General features: G+C 42.2%; 2 protein-coding genes across 6 annotated transcripts in view; both read right to left on the bottom strand.

Moving 5' to 3' along the window:
• The window catches only part of DIP2A (disco interacting protein 2 homolog A), a 79,179-nt gene extending 60,420 nt beyond the window's left edge, over window positions 1-18,759 (bottom strand). For all 4 annotated transcript variants that reach the window (XM_066553288.1, XM_066553287.1, XM_066553286.1 and 1 more), the window contains exon 1: window positions 18,627-18,759. In XM_066553288.1, coding sequence (XP_066409385.1) covers window positions 18,627-18,723 — 97 coding nt within the window. In that variant the 5' untranslated portion in view covers window positions 18,724-18,759. The remainder of the gene's footprint in view (window positions 1-18,626) is intronic.
• Window positions 18,760-21,395: 2,636 nt separating this feature from the next.
• Window positions 21,396-26,316, bottom strand: part of PCNT (pericentrin) — a 70,357-nt gene continuing 65,436 nt past the window's right edge. For both annotated transcript variants that reach the window (XM_066553259.1, XM_066553258.1), the window contains exons 50-54: window positions 25,827-26,062; window positions 24,591-24,679; window positions 23,715-23,877; window positions 23,088-23,215; window positions 21,396-21,780 (exon numbers count right to left, since the gene is read on the bottom strand). In XM_066553259.1, the coding sequence (XP_066409356.1) occupies window positions 21,737-21,780; window positions 23,088-23,215; window positions 23,715-23,877; window positions 24,591-24,679; window positions 25,827-26,062 (660 nt within the window). In that variant the 3' untranslated portion in view covers window positions 21,396-21,736. The remainder of the gene's footprint in view (window positions 21,781-23,087; window positions 23,216-23,714; window positions 23,878-24,590; window positions 24,680-25,826; window positions 26,063-26,316) is intronic.

The following is a 26,316-nucleotide window of genomic DNA, read 5'->3' on the forward strand; positions in this document are numbered from 1 at the left end:
TTTCAATGGATTTCTAGGTCTCATTTTCAGATTTGATTAGTTTCCTGACACAGCATTACCACATCCTCACATGCACTGTAAAATCATGCTTTTAGAGACAAGATTTACAGTTAATCTTGAAATAACAGGTGAGGGGGGGTGGCTACTGGGCAAAATTTTATGGTGAATGCTGACATTTTGACTTGTTAAAATAAAACATTGGCATATTTAAAAAAACTAAACTTCATCAGTATTCATGTTAAAGCTACATAAATAACAAAATACAATGTAATTTTACTAAGAGATCAGACCTCACTGATATATTGGGTGCACATAAGTCATCTGACATGATCACAAAGAATCAGATGAATGATTCAGAGATCCTGGCTGAACTACAGAATGATAAACTGAAAAAAAAAAAAAAGAAACCAGCTGAATTATTCACAGAAGGAGGCAGCAAAGCAAGCCAGCTGGTGCACACAGACATCCTCTCATGGCAGGAAAAAAAAACCATCAATCCCTATTAGGACCAGAACAGTTCAGTGCTTGCACATTTGGGAAGACCCAGCGTGGGTCCCTGTGGTGGCTAAACTTATTTACAATTTATTTCCAGTTGCAACACTACTCATTAAGTGTATTTTCTGATGAAATGGAGCTCTCCCTGAACAGCATGAACCAAACACTGGCAACAAAATGTTGAGCAGGGAGGTTGGACCAGATGACCCACTGTGGTCCCTTCCAACCTGGCCCATTCCATGATTCTGTGGCTTCTGCCAACTGCACCTTTTCCTTTGTTTATCTGTTACAAAGAGCCAAAGGAAAGGCAGGTTTGGTGTCTGCAGGCTCAGATGCTCAAGCCCCCAGCCAGCACCTGTTTGAGGTTCAATGTAACATACTGATCCCAGGCTGCTGCCAAGGCAGGGGCTCAGCAGCAGAATTTTCTATGAACTAAGGTTTGTTAAAGCCTTATTTGGGAAATGCATCTTTATCACAATAAAGTATTGAACACAAGAATCGTTTTTAAATCAGCTGCTTAAGAACAAAGCATGTTAGGGAGAAAAGATGAATCAACTCCAGTACATACCAAACACATTTCCAGACTGTCCCATGCAGTGATACCCATAATCAAAGGCCTGAAAAATACTCTTTTGCAGTAATATATCCTTACCAGCATTAATGATGGTCTGGAAGAGACAGGTTAGCAGTACCTTAAGTCACTTATTCTTCCTTACCGCATCTGCCTAATCTTTGCAATGGCTGTTTCCCAAAATATGCATATGGATATGGATTCTGTCCTGCATCTTTTGATCCTGAATCCATGTATTTGATGGCAGTGCCTCTGAATGTCCTTACTAAGCTACTTGGTTATTTACCTTTACTAATCCTACTCTAAGAGGAAAAGTATTTGACTGTCAACTGAATGAGAATTACCAAGTGCCTTTAACTGGAGCAAACCTGAGAAATCTAAAAATGCTGCCCTTTGGGAGGTGGTCACATTTATAGAATCAGAGAATGGTTTGGATAGAAGGGACCTTAAAGCTCATCTAGTTTCAATACCCTTCTATGGCCAGGAACACCTTACACTAAACCAGGCGATTAATTACAACTTATAGTTATTATATAATGAGTGCTATAATACCCACAATGTTATCAAAGTATTATAATTTACAATTATGATTATATAATTAATTTATAATTCCCTTGTTAAGGTCATATCATTAAACTGCTTTTCAATTCATTCATAGTGACTTCTTACCTTTCCAGCTTCCTACTGTCACATCACTAACTCCAAAACCTCTATTTTTTTCCAGGATTCCCCCATGGGAGTTATACACAGAAGATTTTGGTCCATCCAAAAGGCTGTATCCTTAAGTCTTCCCTATTCACACAGACTGACCTCCTTCTGTCCTAGGATATGCTCATCTATTTCCTGCCAAATTACACTTCTGGTTTCCTGGTGGCCAATTTCTTACTACTTTGAGTCTGGGAAACAGACAGGAGACAGAAAAACACCAGTAAGTTATTCAGAAAATCTGTACTAGAACAACCATGAATGTCAGACAGGCAACTCACTTTAGGATTTGGTATTCTTTCTCTTACATGTGATCTCTCCATGTCCATGCCATAGAGATTCATTGAGGGCTGACCTTAAATCTGGTGTGCAGTTTTGGTGCTGTCATTAATGCCAGCACTGCTGAAAGGTCACTTAAATGTGCTGAACACTCTGTCCATCGTGAGGGTGGCTCAGGAGGAGTGCAGCAGCAGAGCTGTGAGAAACAGAGGCAGGGAGGCAAAGGATGCAGGTGCACGAGGCAGGATTGCAATGGGAAGAGAGGGACCTGCTCCCTTTGGATGCCCCAAGAAAAACTGCCCAGGACACATCCTGCACCAGGCCCTTCAAAAACCCACAACAGAACAAAGCTTCAATTAAACAACGAGTTTCAACAAAACCTGCTTTCAACGAAGCAACAAAACACCAAAGTTCTTGTATTGACACCAACCAGTTCTGCTTTCCTCAAGCTCTTCCATTATAAGCAGCTTTTACCACCACAGCTCCTTAACACTGAGCACTATAAAGTAACTACAAATCATCTAATCACTTGGAATCTCTTTATTAAAATAAAAAGATTGCAAGCAATTCCCTTAAAACAATATTCATCTCTGAACTTTGGAAAGTTCACGTATTTGATGCCTTAACAGTGAAGCCCAGTACAAAACCCCACCAATGCAGTGCTACCCAGTACTAACACAACACACAGAGTGTCTCCAAAATGCAAGCTCAAACAAACTATTACACTCCAAAGACAAACACTGGAGCACAAAAATACCAGATTTAAGCTTATCCATTCAGTCCAACAAACACCCTTGGCGTGCAACTGCTGGGAAAATTTACATGACTGCATTTATTTTTCAGCAGGACCCGTGACTCATCCAGGGCACTGAAGAGACATTGTTCAATAAACAGAATATTGAATAGGTATCTGTTTTGTTTCTTAATTCTTTTGCCAAGAGACAAAAGGCTTCAGAATGCAGGAGCTCATGAACAGGAAGGTCATGGATGAAGGGACAGATTGGCAGTACTTGGGAAGGAGGAGTCACCACCTGTTTCAGCTTCTTAATCCTAAACCAGAAAAAAATACTTGTTTATACTCAAAACAGTCTAATTCAGACATGTCACAGTATGAAAAGTCACCTAATCCTAAATTCAGATCTAGTCTGACTGTGAATTTATTTCAAATCTCCTCCAAGATCACCAGCAGCACCTCTTGCTGGTGTTGAAACCTGGTAAAGCAGCAACAACCTGTTGGATGCTTGGGACTGGATGCAGGACAGAAAGCAGGACCACCCAAGGACTTCAAAACTAAACCAAGCCCCAAAAAAACCCTAAAAAAACCCCAAACCCAAGAAGAGATGCTACTGTTCACACAGAAGTCAGTACCTCCAAAGATCTGCTTTCACCTTGTATAAAACTGCATGAAAGAAGTTTCAAGATACATGCACAATCAAGCAAACTACTGTTAAGTTGGTTTTCACCCAATCTCCTGCATTTAAACTGAGGCAATTGGAATATAAAAGTCTCCACACAAGAAACTCATTAGCAAAGAAACTGAGTTCAAAGCAATAGACAACAAACTTGTCTCCAAAAGCCCCAGCACCACTGACATTATCCTTCCAAATGCCCTCCTACAGAAGCACCTACTCAGACAATTGAAAGGTGCTGTTAAAAAGCAGCACACTAAACTGCAATTTATTATTTATTATTTCAAAAGTAATTAAACATTAAAATGGCCAGAGCCACTTCAGCAAACCTTTGAGTTTCAAGGGATTACTGCTTGCTTTTTCCATCTTTTATGGCAGTTGACTCCCTTATGATTGTTTCAATAACCAAGACTTAGACAATGTCTGTGATAAGTGGAATATACCAGCATTTTTTAACTGACACCCCACATCATGTCCAAATTGTTTGAATAATCGGTTTAAACATTCCTAAGACAAAGCCATTCTTGTTCAGGCATCTACATTACTTTTATATAAAGAACTCCTTACAGTGCTAACACAGAACATGCAGATACTCTTAGAGTTCAGGATTTCAAATAGCTATAATCAGTCCCTTCATTTTAACTGACCATCAGAAGACACTTGAATGGCCTTGCTGCATTTCATAAACAGCTGTGAATTTTGAAACAATTAGATTCTTGTTAATCTAATGTGTAGAAGCTGCTGATGTGGACCTGTACAAATGCTGCTCCACTTCCTCTGCCCATTCATCTAGAATGGGTTTCTCAAGTTCCCCAGTCTTCTCTCTCCCCAGTCTTGATTAAGATCAATGAAAAAAAAAAATCACTTCTCTACCATGACTTTTATTAATTAATGAGCATTTTGGTTTTTATTCCTGGAAAAATCAAGACTTTCCAGCTGTCTGGTAAGAGAGCTCTAAATCATCAATTTATATATATATATATATATACACACACACATACATACACACATCTGAATGTATTTGAACAAAATTTTCCTTTCAGAAATGCAACTCCATTCCCAAGAAAACTGTCTGGCATGCCATTATTAACAGCACTATTTTTCAGCCAAAATTCTGCAGTTTTTTGACTTTCCAATACCTCCAAACTGCAGAGCTTTTCTGATTTTATATATATGTCTTCTTAGGATGCACCGTGGTCTTGAGAAAACCACTGAATCCCAGTAATCCTATATTCTCTACAGCTGCATGGCTATATCCTCCAGTGCTTCAGAAATGAGACCATTCAGAAATTGGGTTTTTTTGCTACACTTGAGCTCTGCACCCTGGTGCCCTGTGATTCCAGCTACACCTGCAGAGTTTCTGCTGCCTCTTGTTTGCCACTGAGTGAGCCTGCCCTGCTGTTCCAGGGCCTTGCTGCAGCCCCTTGCTTGACATTGTTTGCGTTCTTCATGTACTAGAAAAATAATAGTTTGGGATAAAAAGTGACCCTACTGTGATGCTACTGTGTTGCTTTGTTATAGCAACACTAATTTATTTCTTGTTGAAGAAAATTTGTGAATCCTGTAAAGAAAACTAAGAGATCTGCCCACAACCTTTTGAGGAGATAAGGGCAGTTCTGAGACCATGCCTGGCACCTAAGCTTTCTCATGATTGTTGCCATCTTACTGCAAAGCTCCCATACCTTCTGGGTGATTTCTCATGATTGTTGCCATCTTACTGCAAAGCTCCCATACCTTCTGGGTGATTTCTCATGATTGTTGCCATCTTACTGCAAAGCTCCCATACCTTCTGGGTGATTTCTCATGATTGTTGCCATCTTACTGCAAAGCTCCCATACCTTCTGGGTGATTTCTCATGATTGTTGCCATCTTACTGCAAAGCTCCCATACCTTCTCAGTGATTTCTCATGATTGTTGCCATCTTACTGCAAAGCTCCCATACCTTCTGGGTGATTTGTCATGGCCATCTCCTTGCAGTACTGACTCCTTCTTCCTCACAGCACAGCCAACAAACCCCAGCTAACCCCCTGTTTTTTAGCACTCACCCTCACTGGACACAGCTGTGGCCTGTTAAGGACAGGCCTGTTCCTGATTGGTGATCAGTACAGCTGTAACACTTCAGGGCTGAGATTACCTTCTGCACTATTCTCTTACATTCTATCCCTCCACAAAGAACTGCTATTCCTTTTCCCATATCTTTGCCTGAAAGCCCCTTAACTTCAAAGTTACAGTAACTTGGAGGGAGGGGATCATATTTTCCATTCCTAGGGAGGCTCCTGCTTTCCTTAGCAGACATCTGTCTTTCAAACCAAGACACCCCCAGAAGAATAAGACTGAAATCAAGAAATCTCAAGAAATTCTACTCATGTCAGGCTAATACAACATCCCTAAAAAAATTCTCCAAGTCACTGCAGGTGGGAAATAAAAAAATAAAAAAAAACCAATTTCAAAGTCAATAATTCTGCATGCAGATTTTCCTTAGAATCCTGTTGTTACTTTCTCTGTTGAGCAGAAAAAATTCACTACAAAAGCCACCAGTAAAGGCCCTGTCTGCAGAGGCTGGAAATCAGCAATGTTATTAACAATGTGTCAAGATCCAGTAACATCCACTGAATGAGAAAAAGAAGGTTAAAGGCATCAACACAACATTCTTCTGTCATACTACAGATTCTATATTTATTTCTATGTTTATGCCTCACTTTCAGTAGCCCTCAGTCAAGAACTTGCTGCTCAGAATCTCTGCTAATAAACTCATGTATTCCAGACTCTCCGGAGGTGTGAGAGCCCAGACATCAGAAACTTTCCTGAAACATCTAAAAAGCCCTGAAGATCAGTCTCAAAGGCATAACACCAATTCCTATAAAGACAGCAACTGGATTTCCTTTAAACCTAAGTTTTCCTCAGTCTCAAAATGCAACCTACTTGCATTTACCATAAAACACCAATTGCTAATTCCACTAAGTACATATTACTTCACTAATAATATCTACAAACTGATAAATCTGCAGAAGTTACTACACTATCACCAGGTTTATCATCTGAAGGGAGTATGTCACAAGGCTTTTTTGGGGCTTGGGCAGGTTACTCTCCTCTGATCACAATGTAAAAGCCTTGTGCTTACAGAAATATCTTTTTTTAAATTATTTGAACCATGTTTTGCTGAAGATACTTTTACTAATTACAAAACAGCCAACATGAACTTCAAGTGAACTGTCATACCTTCCATCTAGCCCAAAATTAGGTAAGGTTTGTTACACAGCATCAGGTAACAATTGATGTGACTTATCTCACAGCATCAGGTAACAATTTCACTGCAATCATCCTCCCAACTATGACACCCACTGATGAGGACCACAAAGCAAGTTCACCAGTTTTGCAGCTCATAGCTTCCCTTCTGAAAGGGCATTGAGAACCTATTTCATGTGATGAACACAATTTTGATAGCATCAGTACTGCATGAGTCATCAATCTATCCCACAGTCCCCTTCAATCTCCCCAGGGAATTATCTCATACCGATTCAGAATCTCTCTTTATTTGCCAGTGTCAAAACATTGCTTGTTTGAACACAGCAAGGCTACCTCTTGTCATGAGTCAGTTTATTGGGCTTCCCAAACTGCACCAGCTGCACCAACATGTGACTGAAGCCCTGCAGAGTTCAGCTCCAAGCTAAGCATCAAGTGCTATCAGTTCACTACTTACAAATATTCACTAAAGAAAGGAAAATCCTCCAAAAATCTCATGGCTTGTTATTAGTGCTGAATATTTTGGACAGAAGTGCATAAAAGCAAGAAAAGGCTCATTCCACAGTGAGGAAAAATCTACCTGTTTGTAGCACAAGAGTGGCTAAAAGGCCCTAACCCAAAAAGAGAACAACCAAATAAATGGTACAAGCAAGAGCCTGCCCATGGAAGATGCAGTGAGGTGCTGTAGGGCACAGAAAACATGTAATGATCACAAGAACAAGTTGTCAGTTATTAGCTATTCCCAAGTTTTACATGTTTTAAATTATTTTAATTTTTTTCCCCTCTGGATGCAGTCCAGGGAACACCAGTCCTGCCAGGAAGAAGGAGCAGCAATATAGGAGTTGTGTAAGTACATACTGAGTTTGTCTAATCTAATTTATATGGCTTCCATTTTAAATAAAAATCCAAGACTATTTATTTCTTATATTACATACCATTTTCTGGTTTCACTAAGCATTCTGCTACTCCTCCTCTGTCTCAAACCAGCCTGTAATCACCTCATCCCAACTACCCTGCTACACAGACTTATCTCACAGTTTAAGACCCATATAACTTGCTAGGATAAAAGTAACATATACAAGGATTTATACACAGACATTTTACAATTTAAATTATGATTTATAATCTTAACAGTAATTTAAGATTAGAATATTGAGCCACAGCTACAAGAATATGTGTGTCAAGGAAGGTTTTTATAGTTTTGCTGAGGCCATGGCCCAAGTTACTTATTTTGTAAGTAACAATGAAGTAACAACCAAATAAAAATCAGTTTCACTGGAAAGGGGCAATATCCATAGTGATATTTCTGCAGATCTTGGTCCCAGTCCCTGCCTTCTGTAAACACCTTTGTTACAGGTATTTCCAGCACCTGAAGTTCTTCTTTCAATTAGCAGAATCTAAACATTCTGAAGGGCATGTGAAAACATCATCTAGAAAGGGAAGAGTCTCATTTGCTAATGGTCAGTCTTGGGCACTGATAAATTGATGTCCTGTGGAAATCAAACCAAATCAGAGGCCTGCCAAAATCTGCTAAAACCCAAATCTGAAGAAAACTACGACTTTGCATATATTTAGGCAATAGTTGCTGATATATCTAATCTTGGCTTCATAGCTGTGAAAAGTCTAGAATCACAAATATAATTTGTTTCAAACACTAAGCTCATCAGAAGAATTTCCTGTTTAAAAATACATATTTCCTTAACACATTCCTTCATCTGTAGCACGATCACACTGGTTGATGACTATAAGTAATGCTTTTAAACAGACTGGTTTATTCAATAATTCATGAAAAGTAACCCAAACCCTCTCTAGCAAGGAGGCTGTAGATGGAAAGTGAGCACAGGGATAACAGTGCCCATCACCTTGACTCCTGTGCTATTGCTCAAACTGTCCAGCCACGGATCTGTATCTGACCATCACAGAATATATCATTTCTCAGTTTCCCAAACTGCTCAAGGCAGACAAACATGTGGCAAAAATACAAGACACAAACCCACAGCAGCCAAACTAATCCTGACCTCTCTGGTGTTTCTGTGTATGCAGGCAACTGAGACTTTACAGAATCAAACTGGGAGGATCTCCAGAGTGATGCTCTTAACTTCACTTGCACTAGATCAAGGCAGGGGAAAAAGACCTCAAGCTCCTGCCAGGAGTGACTGTGGGGTCATCTGATTGACTGTTAAGAAGTTTCAGGGTCATACATTTTACTACACAGACCTCTAACCCAGAGGCAGTAAAAGAAGGCAAAGAGCAAGAATGAGCATCCCCAAGTACAACCATTTAAATTCCTACAACGTGTACCACACAACCTCAACTCACTGGCTTATAAAGTTTAAGCTTCTTCATGATTTTGAAGAATTCAAAAAATTCTTCAAAATAATTAGAAAAATGCTCACACCTAAATTTTCTCTTTTCAAATAATCTTTCTGAAAGAAGAATGAAGGAAAAAGTCTTTACCGAGCTGCCATCTCTGAAAACAATGAATATTCTTTGCAAGCTGAAGTAACTCTCACCAAATACAAATTATACACAAACATCTGAAATGAGAAACTTCAGTAATTTTGTTAGACAACACATAATTGCCAACAAATGTTTTGTGGTCACAATGCCTTTTCCTAGCCCTACCACACTGTGTGCTTCCACAATATGGCCTGTCTGACATGCTTTCTTTGCAACCACACATTCTGGCACTTTCTAAACATTTCTTACTCCTTATAATGTAAGGCAGAAATCTCATCATGTGGGACTTGGACAGAATTCCATCTTCATACACAGGCAGCTGGTACATATGGAGCTGAAGCCCTTCCAGTTACATCTAACCCACCTCCCAACACAGGTTTTCACTGCTCCATAAGCAAATAACTTCTCAAGCACTATTTGATAAAATGCTGAGTTGACTGGTATTTTCCCTGTATCTGATGAATGCCAGATCTGTGGGACACAAACATATTGATTATGATTTATGGGAGCTTTCATATTTCAAGTTCTAGGACAAAATGCTGCTACAATCAGCAAGTCCTACATTTCATTTGAGGCTGGATCCACAACAGATTGAAGGAACAGCCGTAGAGATACAGGCAGACACTGAAGAAGTTTATTTTGGGTATGGATTCATGTTGCAGCTAAGATGAAGTACTGGCACCCTCTTTCACTCTTCTGCCCTCAACCCAATCCAGCTCTGAGGCCATATGGTGGTAAGTAGGAAAAAGGAAAAATAAAATAAAAATTAAAAATTTGAGCCACAGTGAATTATAACAAAAAGCCAGAAAAAAGATTCTTTGCATCTATCTTCATAATATCACAACACCAGCTATTAGTATCTTTTTAGTGTCCATAAATAGCAAATCCTACAAGAGGCAGATTTTTGTCAGACATCACTGGCATCCAGCAGAACACTGAACAAAAACTCCCTGCTAGTTGAGGGATGAAGCCCAACTGGCTTCACCAGGTGTTGGAATTCTCTTCAAGTTCTTAAAGGGATGTACACAGAGATAATTAAACAGAAAGGTCTTGACCTTTAAAAGGTAACAACAGACACAGAAGATTACAAGCTGCTTCATTCTTCACTGAATTGTAAATTGCAGACATCAACCACAAGGCACAAGCTTCAACACAGGAAAACAATAACAACAAAAATCCACAGAAGCTTAAAATCTTTGTGTCCTCTGGAGCACTGCTGGGGAAACACCACCTTGAGAAAGAACAAAGGTCATACTAAAGCAGTGAGAAAGTGAGAGAAAGATATGATGATGATGATGATGATTTGGAGGTTTTAATTTTTAAGTCATACATTTCAACTCGGTCCCCTGAATTCTGCATTGCAGAGCTGCTTTGTGAGACCACTACACAAGAAAATCATACACTCTATTTTTCTGTATGTAATGGTGGGGTAACAGTTGGACTCCATGAACTCTGAGGTTTTTTCCAGCCTAGAAGATTCTATGACCTTCGAAGCTGGGTCTGCAATCATCACATCAAGAAAACTCAGGTGAATGCACCAAGTTTGTGTTTCCTCGAGAGCTACAAAGCTTGTGCCAAGAAACTGTCAAATACTTTGATACTTATTCCAAGGTAAACACAAGGGTTCTTAACAACCAAATGACTGGCATGTAATCAAGAGAGACTGATATGTTTTCCCTCCCACTTGCACACAGGTATTTTAAAGTCTGTCTTTCAGTAACAGAACTGGGTGATACATCTGTAACTGTATGAAATATCAACAAGCAGGCACCTTCTTTAGTCCAAGAGATGCCACAGCCCATCTTCATGAAATCACATTTCAGAAGAACAGTCTATTCCTTTCAAAAACCAAACTAATCCAAAGGAAAAAAAAATATTCCCAACAGCATTTTAACCAGCAAATGGAAAAGTAGAAGTCACTTCATGATCTCAAGACTGACAGAGCTTAATTTAGGTTTAGGGGACAGATAGGGAGGTAGGACATAGGACTGTGTTCAATGCTAATTTTATAAAGGTCTATTTACTTCATAAATGTGCATTTATAATTTCAAGGGAAGCTTATTTTTACACAAGAACACCTGGAAGAAAATGTATTTCCTTTATTCTTCTTAATGTACAGGTTGCCATCATACTTTTGTTCCTCACCAGGTTTTAACCTTCCTTGCCAATGCAACATACAAAAGAATAACAAGACTTCTACTCAAATACAAGGAAGAGATTAATTTAAACACTGGTTAACTACAGCAGAAATCTAGAAGACAACCAATAAAAGCCCCAAGTACCTAACTGGTTGAGTCTGAAATTCTGCTTTGATGGGAAAAGAAGTTGATGACCTAGCAATCCCAGTTTTCCTGGTTCAGAATCTTCTCTTTCCTCACAGTGATAAAGGTAACAGAATACTACATTTAGTCCTTTTTTTCTGCAAGCCTTTAAGTGCATCATCATCATTCTTAAGCTGGAAGCCAGAGCCAACAAAATAAGTCTGGATGTCCTCACTGCTCACAAAATTGTTTCATTAGAAATAGCTAAAGGTAAGAAGTGTAAGGATGCTCTCAGCTAAGACTAGATACCTGGTTTATCCTCCTATATTCCAGAAGGCAGGAAAGAAAGAGGAGGGAGGGACAGCAGAATAACAATGGTGGAAAATGAGTATGATGGAGGAGTGGAAATGGGAACAAAAGGGAAGGCACATTGCAGATGAAAACCATTGCCAAAAGTACTGTTCCACTGCTACAACAGTGCTTTCTAACACAGTTGCTAACATTTTAGGTCAACTCAACAAGAACCTCTTAACCAGCTTATTATCTTCCAAAATAGAGGGGAGAATAAAAAAAAAATCTCTCATCATCCAGCACATCAGACATGGCAAGATAAAGAAAATGGGTCCATTTGTTTTACCCTCCCAATGCAGAAAGGTTCAGAGGACTCTTGGTGCTCAGTGTGAGGCCTGAGGACATTGACAGGAAAGGGTGAACAAGGAGTAACAGTTCCTGGGTAACCTGCTTTTTGTGTGCTGAATACAGAAGCCTTGCTAAGCAGCACCATGTGGTCTAGCCTAGCCTGGTTTGGTTGGCACATGGCTTTGGCTTGAGGAAGGGGGAAAAAGCCAGCTGGCAGCATGGAGGAAGGCCAATCTGGGCTGCTGAAGAATGGCAAGGCATGGCCACTCAGGTAGAGAAGTTACTTGTGGAAGTCTGCTCTTCTATTATTTCTCTAGAGTCTTATATTGTTGTTATCAGATTTCTAAAGTCCATACCTCTTTGGTGTATTCTCATGGCTGCAGATCTTCACTGATTCATTCTTCTGCATGTTCTTTCTCAGCTCAGAGCTCCTCCAAGGCTCTCCCTGACTGGCTAACCTTCCCCCTTTTATCCCAGTTATCTTCACTAGTCACAGCTGCAGCCCATCAAGGACAACCGGGACCTCTGGGGCAAAGCCTCTATACAGATATTCTAATACAAATATTCAAATACAAGACATTTCCTCTACTATAGAAGTCTGTCATGTGGATGCCCATGTCCCCAAGAGTCAGGCTACTGAGGAACACTGAAACAAGAGGGTAGATCAGGCTGCAAAAATAGAGGTGCCACAGATAAGATGTGGACTGGCAACGCAAGGGAGAGTTGTTCCTAGCTCGATGGGCCCATGATGCCCCAGGCCATGAGGGCAGGGATGCCACCTACAAGCAGGCACTAGACCAAGGAGCAGATTTAACCATGGACAGTATCTCCCAGGTTATCCACAATTGTGAGATGTGTGCTGAGATCAAGCAGGCCAGGCAGGTAAAACCCCTATGGTATGGTGGGCAGTGGTCCAAATATAAGTATGGGGAGGCCTGGCAGATTAATTATATCACACTGCCTCAAACTACGTGGTCATGATGGTAAAAACCACCATGGGATGGCTGGAGACCTACCCTGTGCCTCACACCACTGCCTGGAACCCCATCCTGGGCCTGGAAAACCAGCTTCTCTGGTGGCATGGTATCCCCATAAGAACTGAGTCCAACAACAGGACTGATTTCAAGAACAGCCTTAGGAACACCTGGGCCAGAGAACATGGCATTGAATGGGTGGACCACATTCCTTATCATGCACCAACTGATGGGAAAGTTAAGAGGTGGAACAGACTGCTTAAAACCACCTTGAAGGCACTGGGCAGGGAGACTTTGAAAAACTGGGAGCTGCATGTAGCACCTGGTTAGCTAACACCAGAGGCTCCACTAACTGAGCTGCACCTGCCCAGTCTGAACCCTTGTGAACAACAGAGATAACGTTCTGGTGGTACACATGAGAGGTATCCTGGGAAAAACTGTTTGGATTAATTCTGCCTCAAGCCAATACAAACCCATCTGTGGGGTTGTCTTTGCTCAGGGACCAAGCTGCACCTGGTGGTGCAAAAGGATGGAGAGACACAATGAATCCCTCAAAGGCACCTTGTTTTAGGGTGAGCTGCCTGTCACACTGTGCCTGTATCTAAATCTAGATGTATACATGTATATAATTGGGGTAATGCACATATGTACATACTTTAAAAGTTTAAGTTTGATGTAACATGTTGGTATGGGAAAAAATTCAGGATGAATAATGTTAGAGATTAGGAGGTTTTTTTCCCCCTCTCAGGGAATTTTCCCCCATCTGCTGCCTAAGAGATGATAACGACTTGTACTTAAGAAACAAAAGATGTAGCCAAGGAGAAGAGGGAAAGGTGCAGCTGGCTGCACTCCTGTAGCTGAGGGGCTTTGCCTTGAGAAGGGTGTGAGATTTTGGCTGGGGAGCTGGGCTCAGCTCCTCACTCGCTCTCTCTCAGGATGGGGACAGCCTGCAGGACAGCAGCCAGGTGCCCAGACCTCTGCTGGGTGTTAACATGGGAGAACAAGCTTTGAAAACTCACTTAGTCCCCATGGGCATTTGGCAAGCCCCAGGTACTAGCACACAATTAACAGTTTCTGCTGGAGAGCCCTGAAATTAAGAAAGAAAGATGCTGTAGGTCAAGTTTCACAGACTGCCATCTGTCTCCCCAGTTACAACAGTTCTTCCTACTGACAGCCTCAGATCATGTTTACTTCCAAGTATTTCCAAGACTTCCATAAGAGAAAACTACCATTTTAAGACCAGAAAAAACTTAACTCCTAAATCCCATTATTTATCACAAGAAAAACAGGTGCAAGTGTTTGTGGGTGTCTCTCCCTCACCTGATGTCACACAAAGAAATGTAATACCACATCAATACTGTTGGGTGTAACAAAACGACCTAAAGCTTTCAGGTCTGACCACTACCTTTAGGTTTTATAAGAAAGGTGTTCTGACCAAAAAAAACCCCAAAAAACACAGTATTCTTGCATCAATTTTTCAAAAAGCCTAATCAAACTAACTACAAAAAGTATTTGCTGAAATATTGCTGGAAAATTTGCTGTAGCCAAAGATGTCAGACATTAAACACCCTTACTTTTTCAGGAAATACTTCACAGCTGGTGTCATCTTCCATTCAGAAATTACCTGCGGTACCTCAAAATGTGCCAAAAAACCCCTAACCTTTGCAAAACAATCCCCAAAATAACAAAACCCCAGAGAAAGCTTCTTTGTCATATACACAGTTTCTTCCTTTCTTAAAAGGGAAAGAAAAATTGAAATAAAAATGACATTGAGAGTCAGCTTTCAGTCCAGGCAGATGTAAACACTTGGAGGGGAACCAGAGCAAGCAGTCACTGACCACTCCACATAAACTGCATCCTTTGCCACTGAAGCTCAGCCAGGCTCAGGAGAAACCTGTGAGCAATGTGCCAGGAAGCAGAAAATGCTCCTCCCCAAATCAACTGAGAAATAACTGAGGTTATAATCAAGATGGTAAGCTACATGAAATACTTTTCTATCTCTGAACTAATCCTACAGCCTCTCTGGTAGAAGCCACTGAGAGCAGTGTTCCCCATCTGTCAATCTGTGGAGTAATAGAATATATTTGAACTAGCAAAAAAATCTCTTCAGCCTCTTTACTGTAGGTAATCTCTGGAGTTGCAGCTTAGTTCATAGCTGGAAAAGACCTCCAAGATCACTGAGTCCAAAGTAAGACCAATCTACAAATTCCTAGCAAATTGGCAAGAAAATAAACAAACATAGTCATATATTCTTGTTAAGTCCCTGAACTGCTGGCTGAGACACTGCCACCACCACCAGTCCCAGAAGACAAAGCCAACACAAGCTGACACCAGGTCCTCATGGCTACATGAACACATGACACAACTTTATCTTGGACTACTTCTATGGATCTTGTCCTTAGACAATCAAGGAACAAATGAAGCACCTTCCTGCACAGACAACCCTGAAAAAGCAAAGAAATAACCCAATTCCAAGGTGGTGTACAAGTACATTTAGGCACCTAAAAATATATACATATATATGATGCCATTTAATAGAAAAAGTACAGGCTTTAAAATGCACATTGATGCCTTTGCTACAGAATCTCCACTGCAGGTAAGAATTTTTTTTAAGAACTGTTTATAACCTTAGCTCTCTTTCAGAGCAGGGAAGAAAAAACGACACCAAACCTACAAAACAAACAAACAAACCCCCAAACCCCAGTGTTTTGTAGTTACCAATAAACAACCTGAAGTACTGGAGCTTACAGCATCCCCATCATACTCTTTGACACAGATCCTGCCAGTCTGATTAGGGAGCTCTGCATATTTCCATTACAACAGAAAGCTGCAGCATCTTTGAGTCTTAAGATAAGCAAGCCTAGCTCACAGATCCATCAGCTGAAACTCAGCTTAGGTGCCAGGAATGGTCTCAGAACTGCCCTTATCTCCTCAAAAGGTTGTGGGCAGATCTCTCAGTTTTCTTTACAGGATTCACAAATTTTCTTCAACAAGAAATAAATTAGTGTTGCTATAACAAAGCAACACAGTAGCATCATAGTAGGGTCACCTTTTATCCCAAACTATTATTTTTCTAGTACATGAAGAACACAAACAATGTCAAGCAAGAGATTAAGATCTTGTAAACCTGAAGGATTCCTAACAGTGCATATGACTGGAATTGTATCATGAACTGGCATTCCATCCCCATCCAAAATTCTTCTCAGTTGAATGCTCTACTTAGGATTTTGAGTTATCTTTAGAAAGTGCCAACATACTGATGTCTTCATTCTTCTCTACACCTCAACACAAACACTGTTCCCAACTTTTGCTGTGATCATCTGAAGCACAACCAAAGGAGGAGATTAATCATCTTCCCGACTTATATTTTACAGGTGAAAATAATGTAATCAAAGAGAACAGACATTATTCCTGCCTCATCACCACAACACACAAATATTCCAATTAACAAAGTACACAGACAAACTAGAAAGGAACTTGCTCTCATGTTTCTCCTTTTCTCTTTCTCCCTTCACAGTTCGTCTCAGATGATGGGAACATCCACCCAAGTACTGATCTTCTCTAACCTGAGGCATATTCAGTGTTAGAAATCTCAGATTGCTGTTCCTTCCTCTCCAAGTAAGCAAGTTCTGAGCATTAAAAGCTGCTCATACAAACACCAAGCAATGGCAGGATACGAGCACATAACATATTACCAGATGTTGAAGAACTACTTGCAAACGTTTTCCAGTTTAGGAAACACAGAAAAGGAGTCACATCTAAGCTCATAAACTAAGTCTTCAGAGTGATCAAGGAATTCAAGCTCATGTTACCACTTTACCCAGTCTCTCCATTAACCCAGCAGCTACACAGAAATACACATTCCACATCAGACCCACAGCACCAGGACAGTGTGCAATCACTTCAGGCCTCTCACAGGTTTAACATACTGCAGATCCCCCTATAAAAAAATATTTTATCAGTTAAAACACCACACAGACAGGAACTGCACAGCAGAGGAGCCAGCCCCAGGATATCCCTGCACGTGTCAGCAGGCACACAGGAAGAACCACTGCAGGGCCATGGAGCACAGGGTCCCAGCTCACACACAGAGGAACTCACCTGGCACAAGCAACAGGCCTTGCCAGGTACTGCTCCTGCCTGTGCCAGCAGGCATGCAGCAACAGGTTCCACTTGGACAACAATCACCCATCCTACACTTCTCCCCTGCCTCTGCACCAAAGCTTCCACACTGGAAATGACGTCAGCAGACCTGTGAATAACTCCTGAAACCGTGACCTGAATCAGGCAGCACATGTTTAGGTGAATTAGCTCCAATTGTGCCCACCTGAACCTGCTGATCTGAAAACTGCAACATCTGAGGAGCACACTGAATGCACCGAATCCCAATAGCACAGGTGGTATTAACAGGTTTTTAGCTCTTCTATTCAAGGGTGCAGCTTGATGGTGTAACTGGGGGAAATGCAAGGAGCAATACTCCCAGAACGTGCTGCCTCTGTCCCCTCCACCCCAGCATGCCCTGCTGTGCCAAGTGCTGATACCTGCCTGTCTGCAGGACAGGCCACGCCAGAGAATCAGTATGCAAAAAATCCTTGCCCAGCTCCTTAACAGAGATACCGTGACTGACACCCACAGGGCTGTTATCACCAAACACTGACCTGGAGGTGGAAGGCATGTCTCCTGGGGGCTGAAAATCCATCAAATGGTCACAGAGACCCTGTGCCTGGCACTGCATATTGTCACCTCTGGGCTCATTAATGCACAGGGCTGGAGCCCCTCTGCTATGGAGACAGGCAAGGAGAGCTGGGGGTGTTTAGGAGAAGAGAAAACTCTAAGGAGACCCTAGAGCGTCTGGAGGGTCTTCGGACAAGGGTCTGGAGTGACAAGACAAGGGAGAATGGCTTCCCACTGACAAGAGGGGAGGTTAGATGGGCTACCGGGGAGAAATGCTTCCCTGAAGGTGCTGAGGCCCTGGCACAGGCTGCCCAGAGCAGCTGTGCCTGCCCCATCCCTGCAAGTGTTCCAAGGCCAAGCAGGAAGGGGCTTGGAACAACCTGGTCTAGTGAAGGTGTCCTTGCCCACGGCAGGAGAATGGAACTGGACGAGCTTTAAAGATTCCAACCCAAACCATGATTCGGTGGCTCTAGAAAAATGGAGCGAGCATCATCATATTCCTTCCTGACTGTATATACAGTGAAGCACAAAAAAGTTGAAAATTAACGACAGATACAGAGAGAGCGATTTAAGGTTTTACCTACAGTTAGGAACTGTAGGTATTGAAACTAAAATAAAATTGTCTTTCCAGAGTATCACTAAGTGCCCGTTTGGATGAGTTCCTGCGGGGCCTCCACCAGGCGCCGGCCGCAGGGGCCGCGGGCGGTCAGTGCAGCCGCGGGGACGGCGAAGGCCCGCCCGCTCCCGGCTCCCGGCTCCCGGCCGGGGGCTCCGGCAGGAGCGGAGCCCGGGCCCGCCGAGAGCTGCACCGGGGGGCGAAGCCGCCGCCGCCGCCGGTGCCCCCAGGCCCCTGGGCAGCCTTACGGCCTTGCTGCCGCGCCGCGGCCGTGCCCGCCCCAGAGCCGGCCCCACTCACCCTCGGACAGCTCCAGCTCCAGCTCGGCCAGGCTCTCGCGCACCTCGGGCGGCAGCGGCACGGCCTCCAGAGCGCAGCCCCCGCGCTCCGCCGCCATGGCGCGGCTGGGCCAGCAGCGAGCGGGCCCGGCGGAGCCACCGCCCAGCGCTGCCGCAGGTGGGGCCGGGGGCGGGCCGGAGGCGGGCAGCGGCGGTCCCGGGCCGGCGGCAGGCAGGCAGGGAAGGAGGAGGTGGCGCCAGCCCCGCCGCCCCGCGCAGCCGCTGCCGCAGCCCGGGACGGGGCCGGGCCGCCGGGGAGGGGCCAGAGCGCGGCCCGCCCGCTGCCGGCCCGGCGCTGCCCTTCTCGTGCTCCTTTCCTTTTCCCACCCTTCTGCTTGCCTTGGCACCTGCTGTGCTGAGGCCCCTTTCCTGTAAATACCGAAAGTGCCCTTTCCCTCCCCGCTTCTTCCTCCCGACGGAAAATAGGAACTGTGACCCATCCTAGGCCCACCCGCTGTCCCAGGATAGAGCAGGGACATGTTCATGGCACGGAATTCCACTGTGAGAGCCTGGATGTAAAGTGGTACCTGGGACTGCATTAAAAAAAAAATCTGGTGAGAGTGTCTTTTTTAAAGCCAACCACCTCTCAAAGGGCAGCAGAGAGCAGCAGGACGCGTTTGCGCTGGGGCTGTGCTGAGGCAGCAGCAGCTTTTCCCTGTTCAGCTGTGGGTTCCAGGGTGAGTGTGTGGCAGGGCACCAGAGCCTGATGTTCCGGCCTTCCTGCAGCCTCCCAGAGGCTCGGGCAAAGGCAAATCCAGGACCTTGCCAGTGGCCTGATCCCCCAAACTGCTCTGCCAGTAGCAACTGCCCTAGAACTAGAAAATAGGGAAAGCTGGGGAGTACTCTCCTGCCAACAACTGCTTCTGTCCAAAACACCGCTCGTGTTTGGGACAATTGGGGTTCATGTTGGGGCTTCCAATTTCTCTACTCACATTACTGAGGTTAACACATGACAGGAGAGTGTGTCCCATATAGCTGCCCTTGCGAGGGCACAGACACCACACCAGCACTAGAACACCATGCTGCTTAGAATGTCATCCCTTACACTGGGCAGAAACACTTCTTTCACTTACTGCTGTAATCTTCAGTTGCTATTTTAAAAGGTTGATTTTCTAGACAAACACTTCTGCTTCCACTGCCCTCCAGAAAGCTGTCTGTGGGTATTGGGGAGCTGATGGGGACGTAGCCACAGGGAACACCTTACCTGTGGGTCAGATCCTACTGGGTTGAGTTCCTTTGATGCCATAAGTTTTAGCTTTCATATTTTCCAGATTTTGTACTGCATTAGTAAATAACTTGGAGCTTCATATGAAGTGTTAGCAAGTTCTCCTCACAGTTTAGTCAGACAAAACAATCCTTTTCCAGCCTGAGAACCAAGGACACCATTGCAGCTTCAGGCCCAAGAAATATAAATAACAGGCCCAAGAAATATAAATAACAGAAAACTGAGGAAAGAAATCTGGGAGAATGGGACTGCATAACCTGAAGCTGTAATTGGACAATTAACCCCAACAAAGGACCAAAATTTATAAAAGTGTGAAAACATGTGACCTGTCACCCATATTGGGTGTAGCCTTGTACAGCCCAAGGCATATCCTTTGAAGGCCTTTTAATAAATACCTGCTTTATTCCTTCAACACTGTCTAGCCTCTGTTCTGGGCAGCCTCTCAAGGCATCATCTTCTCTGCAGATTTATGTTCAAGTGTTAGAACTCTTAGAATCTGATTTTTAAAAGAAATAGGAGGCAGTCACTGAGCCAGCTTAAACTTAGTTCAAATGGAAAAAGTAATTTAACTTGTCTAGAGTTCCAAACCCAAGCTTTTACACCAAATCAAGTATTGTTTGTTCACAGCTCTCTTAAATTTATGCCAAATCAGTTCAAGGGTTCTCCTATAGCTCTCGGGGGTAATAAATCTGTACATGTGCCAAGATCTACTGCTACCACTTTTTTTTCCAGAGAACAAAATGGTGACCTACCTGACATATAAATACAAGTTTACCAAACAAAGGCAGTTAAATAAGTAATAAAACAATCTCAGATGAATGCCATTATATAATTCTCAATACCCAGTACAGAAAAATCTTTTAATAGGCTGCAGCAGAACAATTCGCCTCCAGAAGAGATTTCTCTCATGCTCCAAAGTTAAAAACCACAATTGCTTCAAAAGTAGAGATTTCACGTGTCGAGAGGTTTAAAATATTCTGGTATTATAATTCTTCCTATGCCTTTTCTAAAGAAATATAGAAATATCACAGAAAAGTCTTATTCAGCATGATACTTGGATCTCTCTCATTTTTGCACTGAGATACTGATTGGGACTGGAAATGGGTGTACCACCAGAGCACCTCTTCCCTTTTCTCCAACCAGCAATTTCATGCACATTTGGAACTTCCCCCTGAAGGCAGCTACAGCACAAGATACCAGATACAGAATTCACAGGTCTTGTTTGGTACAAAAGAGTTAAAACTATGGGCCTTTTGAACTAGAAAAATGAAGCTAAAAGTGTTCAGAATAAATAGGACAGACTGAGGGAGGATTTATGTATTAAAAAAACAGAAGAGCAAACCCTAAATTCACAGAAAGCTACAGGTATCTTTGATATTTTTGAGAGTATTTGAGCTATTCCTTTAATTGTAATGAACCTACAGAAATATCACAACCCAAACAATTTCAGGAACAGCAAAAGAAATAAATCAGTATGAGAGAAGTAAACAACCACACAATGTAAAATTCACTAATAAAATGCCATTTTAATAACTTTTTTTACAAGGAATCCACCTATACACTATAGAAAAATAAACACCACAGAGACTTTTTGCAGCTTACAATACAGCGATGCAGGCACACCTCAGCTGTTGACTTAATTTCACATGAGAATGTAAAACATTGTTCTTAGTGAAAAGTAAGTCCCTCTTAAAGTACTAAAATATAATAAAAAGAGTCATATAAAAATCTGCTTTAAAAGCACTGCCCTTTATTCAGTTGCATGGCAGATTGCAAGTGCATCTGTTGAGTGAGGACCAACTCAGAGGAAGCAGGAACTTGCAGGACAGATTTTCTAGGTGTTCCCATCACTTCCTTAGGTTTCTCTGATGAGGTGAACCTAGCACTTGTCCTAAATTAAAAAAAAAAAACAGATCAATATTAGAAAACTGCTTGTGTTATGAAGCAACAGTGTACAATTAGCAGCATGTTATTTCCTCAAAGCACTTCATATGAGCTACACTGAAAGCAATTCCAATTTTCATGAGCCACCTAGGAGCAATCCCAAACAGGATTTGAAAGCCTAAACATCTGCCAAAGCAAACCTTCATACCCTGGGAGCAGTGCTCCATCACAGGCCTGCTTTACCCCAGTGACAGCTCAGTTCTGCCACTCCTGTGGTGATTCTTTAGTTCAGTGGAGCTGGGAAATCACTTGGCTGACAGCACTGCTCTAAAGATTGCAGCATCATTCTGTAATGCCTGGACATGATCATCCTGGTAATATGGAAATGACAGAAATCATAGACACTTTTCATACAAGTGTTTATGGTGTCCCAGCTGTGCAGTACTTATTCCACACCTGGAATGAAGCAAAATGTGTTACTTCCATAAAGGCTGACAGGTTTCAAGTCTAAAATCTGTTTATCTGTATCAGCCATGCAGCTGCAGTATTTGGGAAAAAAAAAAAAAACCAAAACAAACAAACCCACAAAGTCACAGTAATAAAAGTTTTTAAGTAAAGTCCTGCTGAGAACAATGTCAAAGTTCTCAAACTCGTCAGGATTTCAGGATGATGTGATTACAGGTTGCAAGTTCCTCCTTAGGACAAGGTGTTTCTGTGTTATAACCAACATGTAACAAGAGGAGGTAATTAGACTAATTAAACGAAGTAAATCTGGTCTAGAAATTAGGTGGAACTGTTTTAAATAGCAAAGCTAAGTGCCACTACAATCCTTTGTGTGTTCTTTGATAAATCTTAGAACGAGATGGCTGTATTTACCAGCCTCCAAATCTTTTTTTAAAATCTGTTATGAACATAAGGAAGTGATAATTAAGGGAAGCGTTACAGTTTGTGCTGCAGAGAAAGCCCTGCTCAGCTATTACAACAGCTATGTTTGACTTGAAAGCAAATTAACTCTATACACAGCTTCATTTAAATTGCAATACTTGCTTGCTTAGATTTGGAAACAGGAAGGGGACAGAAATCACATGAAAATACTCCATCTTATCTTTCACTATGAGCTTAGAGAAACGCCACACTTGAAGTAGTTTTAGGCACAATTCAGAAAGATTTCCTTTCAGACACTGACTTTGTTACCCCCCAATAATGATAATTACTCCTTAAAATGATGCTCTTTATTGGCAATGTGTACGAAGAACCTTGTGAAAAGCAGCCCAGCCTTGCAGGAGCTGTGAGGGGTGAGAAGGTGGTTCTTACCTGGCTGCACCCCTCGCAGCCTTTGCTGAATCACCTCCAAGCGATGGATATATTCTGTGAGTGACTGTTCAGGATCCTGAGGTGGCACAAGGGACTTGTCTGGAGCTGAACCTGGGGACTGGTGCAATCTTCAAAAGAAAACAAATTATTTTCCCCTTTTCATGCTATACTCTCAAGTATATCCAGAAGTTACATTCATACAGTCAGGAATTCTAGGCAAAGGAAATTGGAACCATCACCACCCTTTCCATTTGTATAGCTGTTCCTGGAAACAAGAGCAGCAAGAGGCATCATTTAGCCTAGCTTGGATCTACATCAGGCCTGAGCCACCACTAATCCAGTCACACTGAGCACCAGCCAGGGCTGCTGTTATTAATATCCTGCTCCATATCATACAGGTGACTTTTCTTAGCAGGCCTGTCAGGAGCAGACACATCCCATGACAGAGAAATAGGGTGGGGTAGAATTCAGTCTTTTTCAGGTTCTTGCAGGTCTCATACTCTCCAAAAACATTTTGCTGAATTCCATGCAAACCAGAAGACTACCTGGCTGTTTGTGACAAGCAACTCAGCAAAGTTAAAAAACCCCTCCAAAAACCTGAAGCATCTCCCATCTCTGCAGACTGACCTGTTGTGTGAGCGGGAGGAGGACCGTGGGGAGAGGCTCATCAATCTTGCAGCGCAGCTGGTTCTGTGGCACAGCCCTGTGTCCCTGTCCTGGGTAGGGGGAGAGCTCACAGGGCCAGCTGGAGGCTGCTGCTCTTTCAGAACTTCTGTTCTAGCACCAGAGGCTGTGGTAAATATGGAGGGTTAAAAAATGTGCACTAGGAACCATTGAGAACAGGCTGTCATAAACACGTCCAATAAACCCATGAACATGACAGCAGAGCATGCTTAAGCTTGGTTTTAAATGCAGGTAAATACACTTTCTACAGCTAACTACTTTTTTATTTTTGTGGGGTTTTTTTCTTTTGTTTTAACTGTATTTAACAGAATTGTAATAGTATTTTGCATTGAGGTAGAAAGTTCAGCATTTGAGGATTCACATTTCTTAGGAATCATACAACAGTGGGTTTATGTACAAAGGTGGTGTTGTCTTTTAAAATAAGTATTTCCAGCAAATTAAAAACAGTGAAAATTACATAGTATCAGGTAATGAAAAATACACTGTTTAATCTGAATTTTGTTTAGCATTGAAAAGACACAATGGAATTTTACATCAAGGGCAACAGCTCCCCAATATGGGGTAGTGCATTAAGATGTTTGTTGGAATTCTTACAAAGGCACTCATCGGTAACTAAAAGGAACACTCAAATGTTCCTCAAGTAACTCAAGTCCTTATTGACCTGCATCAGACCATCTATCCATCTACTCTACAGATGGATAGTGGCAAAATAAACAGATTTTCCCACTTGGGTTTTGTTTTTAAATGGAACACATCACTGAAGAAAACAAATTACAAAGAAAATGACAAAGAAAACTATGTACTTATCCAAACACATACCTGTGTTACCTCCTATACTGTGAGAAATGCTTTCACCCTGTGTGCTCTTCCTGCCAACTTTGTTCCACTTCTTCACCAAAAACTTTAACCTTGGTAAGAACACAAATTTGTACAAGCATTAAAAATAAACAGAAATACATTAAATTTTAATATTATTTGTTGGTAGAACCGATTAAGTGACATAAGCAATGATTGTTGTGGGAATGACAGGAGAATTTTCAAATTCAATCTTTGGAATGCTGGCTTATCACATTTTACTCTGTAACAATCTTTGAACTGCTGAAAAACCTTGCTTGTTTTGGCTCTGCTCCTGATCTCCAGAGAGCTCTTCCTACCTGAGAGAGGGAGTTTGGAGGTTACTGCACAAATTTGGAGGTGCTGCAGCCTTTGCTGTTATTATGGTATTCATATCAAAGACTCTGTGCCATCATCTGACAAACTTGCTAGCGATCATTTTAACTAGACAACAAAAAAGCTCAGAAATAACCACCTATTACACTTAAAATAACCACCTATTACACTTAAAATTGCCTTTTTTTTTCATTCAATGGGCTTAAAGCCATTGGGAGATGGCATATTGTCCCATGTACAGCTAGCAAAACCCATTTGATAGTGACACAGCATGAAAAAATCACACCCAATGAAACACTACTGGATTCCAGAAAACCATTCCTGACAGATCCCATTCTGATACAGGACAGACGGTCCAGTGAGACCAAGGAGATAAAGGTCAGCCCCAAAGGACTCCAGTTTGTAAAGCTGTGCTCTGGTTGCCAAATATATTGCAGCTGGGTATCACTCTAGTAGCTTTTTCATAGAATTATGGAATGGTTCAGGCTGGAAGGGATCTAAGGAAGCCCACCTTGTTCCATCCTCCTGCCATGAGCTGGGACACTTTGCACCATCCCAGGCTGCTCCAAGCCCTGCCCAACCTGGCTTTGAACACTCCCAGGGATGGGGCAGCCACAGCGTCTCTGGGCAACCTCTGCCGGGCCCCACCATCCTTGCAGGGAAAATTTCTTCTCAACATCCCATCTAAATCAACTCTCTTTCATTTTAAAGATGTTTTTTCCAAATCTTTAGTACAGATCAAACTCAGCTAAGAAGTCATGTTTGAACCAGTCCTGGAGATTGCTTCTACGTGATATTAATGTAGGATAAGGCACAGGAACAAGCAATTTTTGAAGCTTCCAAGGACACATGACCTATAAGAGACAGGGAGTGTTTTGGCTTTACCTTGAGATGGCAATGATGGCTCTGACTGCACACCTGAACTTGGTGAAGGGCCGGGAGTGGGATGCAGAGAGCTGCAGGTCTGCAGAAGGATAGATTCCCATGCGGGCAATGAGAGACAGAGTTGCTTGCTCACAGTCCTGAAAGCCACCAAGCAGCAGCAAGAGGTATTTCTTCTGATAAACTAGAGCCTTTCTAAAGCTCTCTGCTCGAATGTACTTTCGATATAATCTCTGCAACTGCAGAAAGAAAATAAAAATTTTAAAAAGTTCATTTTTTTCACAGTTACTGCTGCAAAAAGCCAGCCACAAACAAGGTATCTTCAGGTCAAATGTCAAGACTGAGGACACAAGGACAGCCAAAACAATTCTGTACACTGCTAAAACCCACCCAGATTTGGAGTGTCAGACCTCTTGAAATCTCCTGAATGTTTTCAAGCAAAATTGTCATACTCAAAACTCTAGAACAGTTTAACTCCTTAGTAAAAAAAAGC

Source organism: Molothrus aeneus, chromosome 7 (assembly GCF_037042795.1).
Source record: "Molothrus aeneus isolate 106 chromosome 7, BPBGC_Maene_1.0, whole genome shotgun sequence".
NCBI lineage: Eukaryota > Metazoa > Chordata > Aves > Passeriformes > Icteridae > Molothrus > Molothrus aeneus.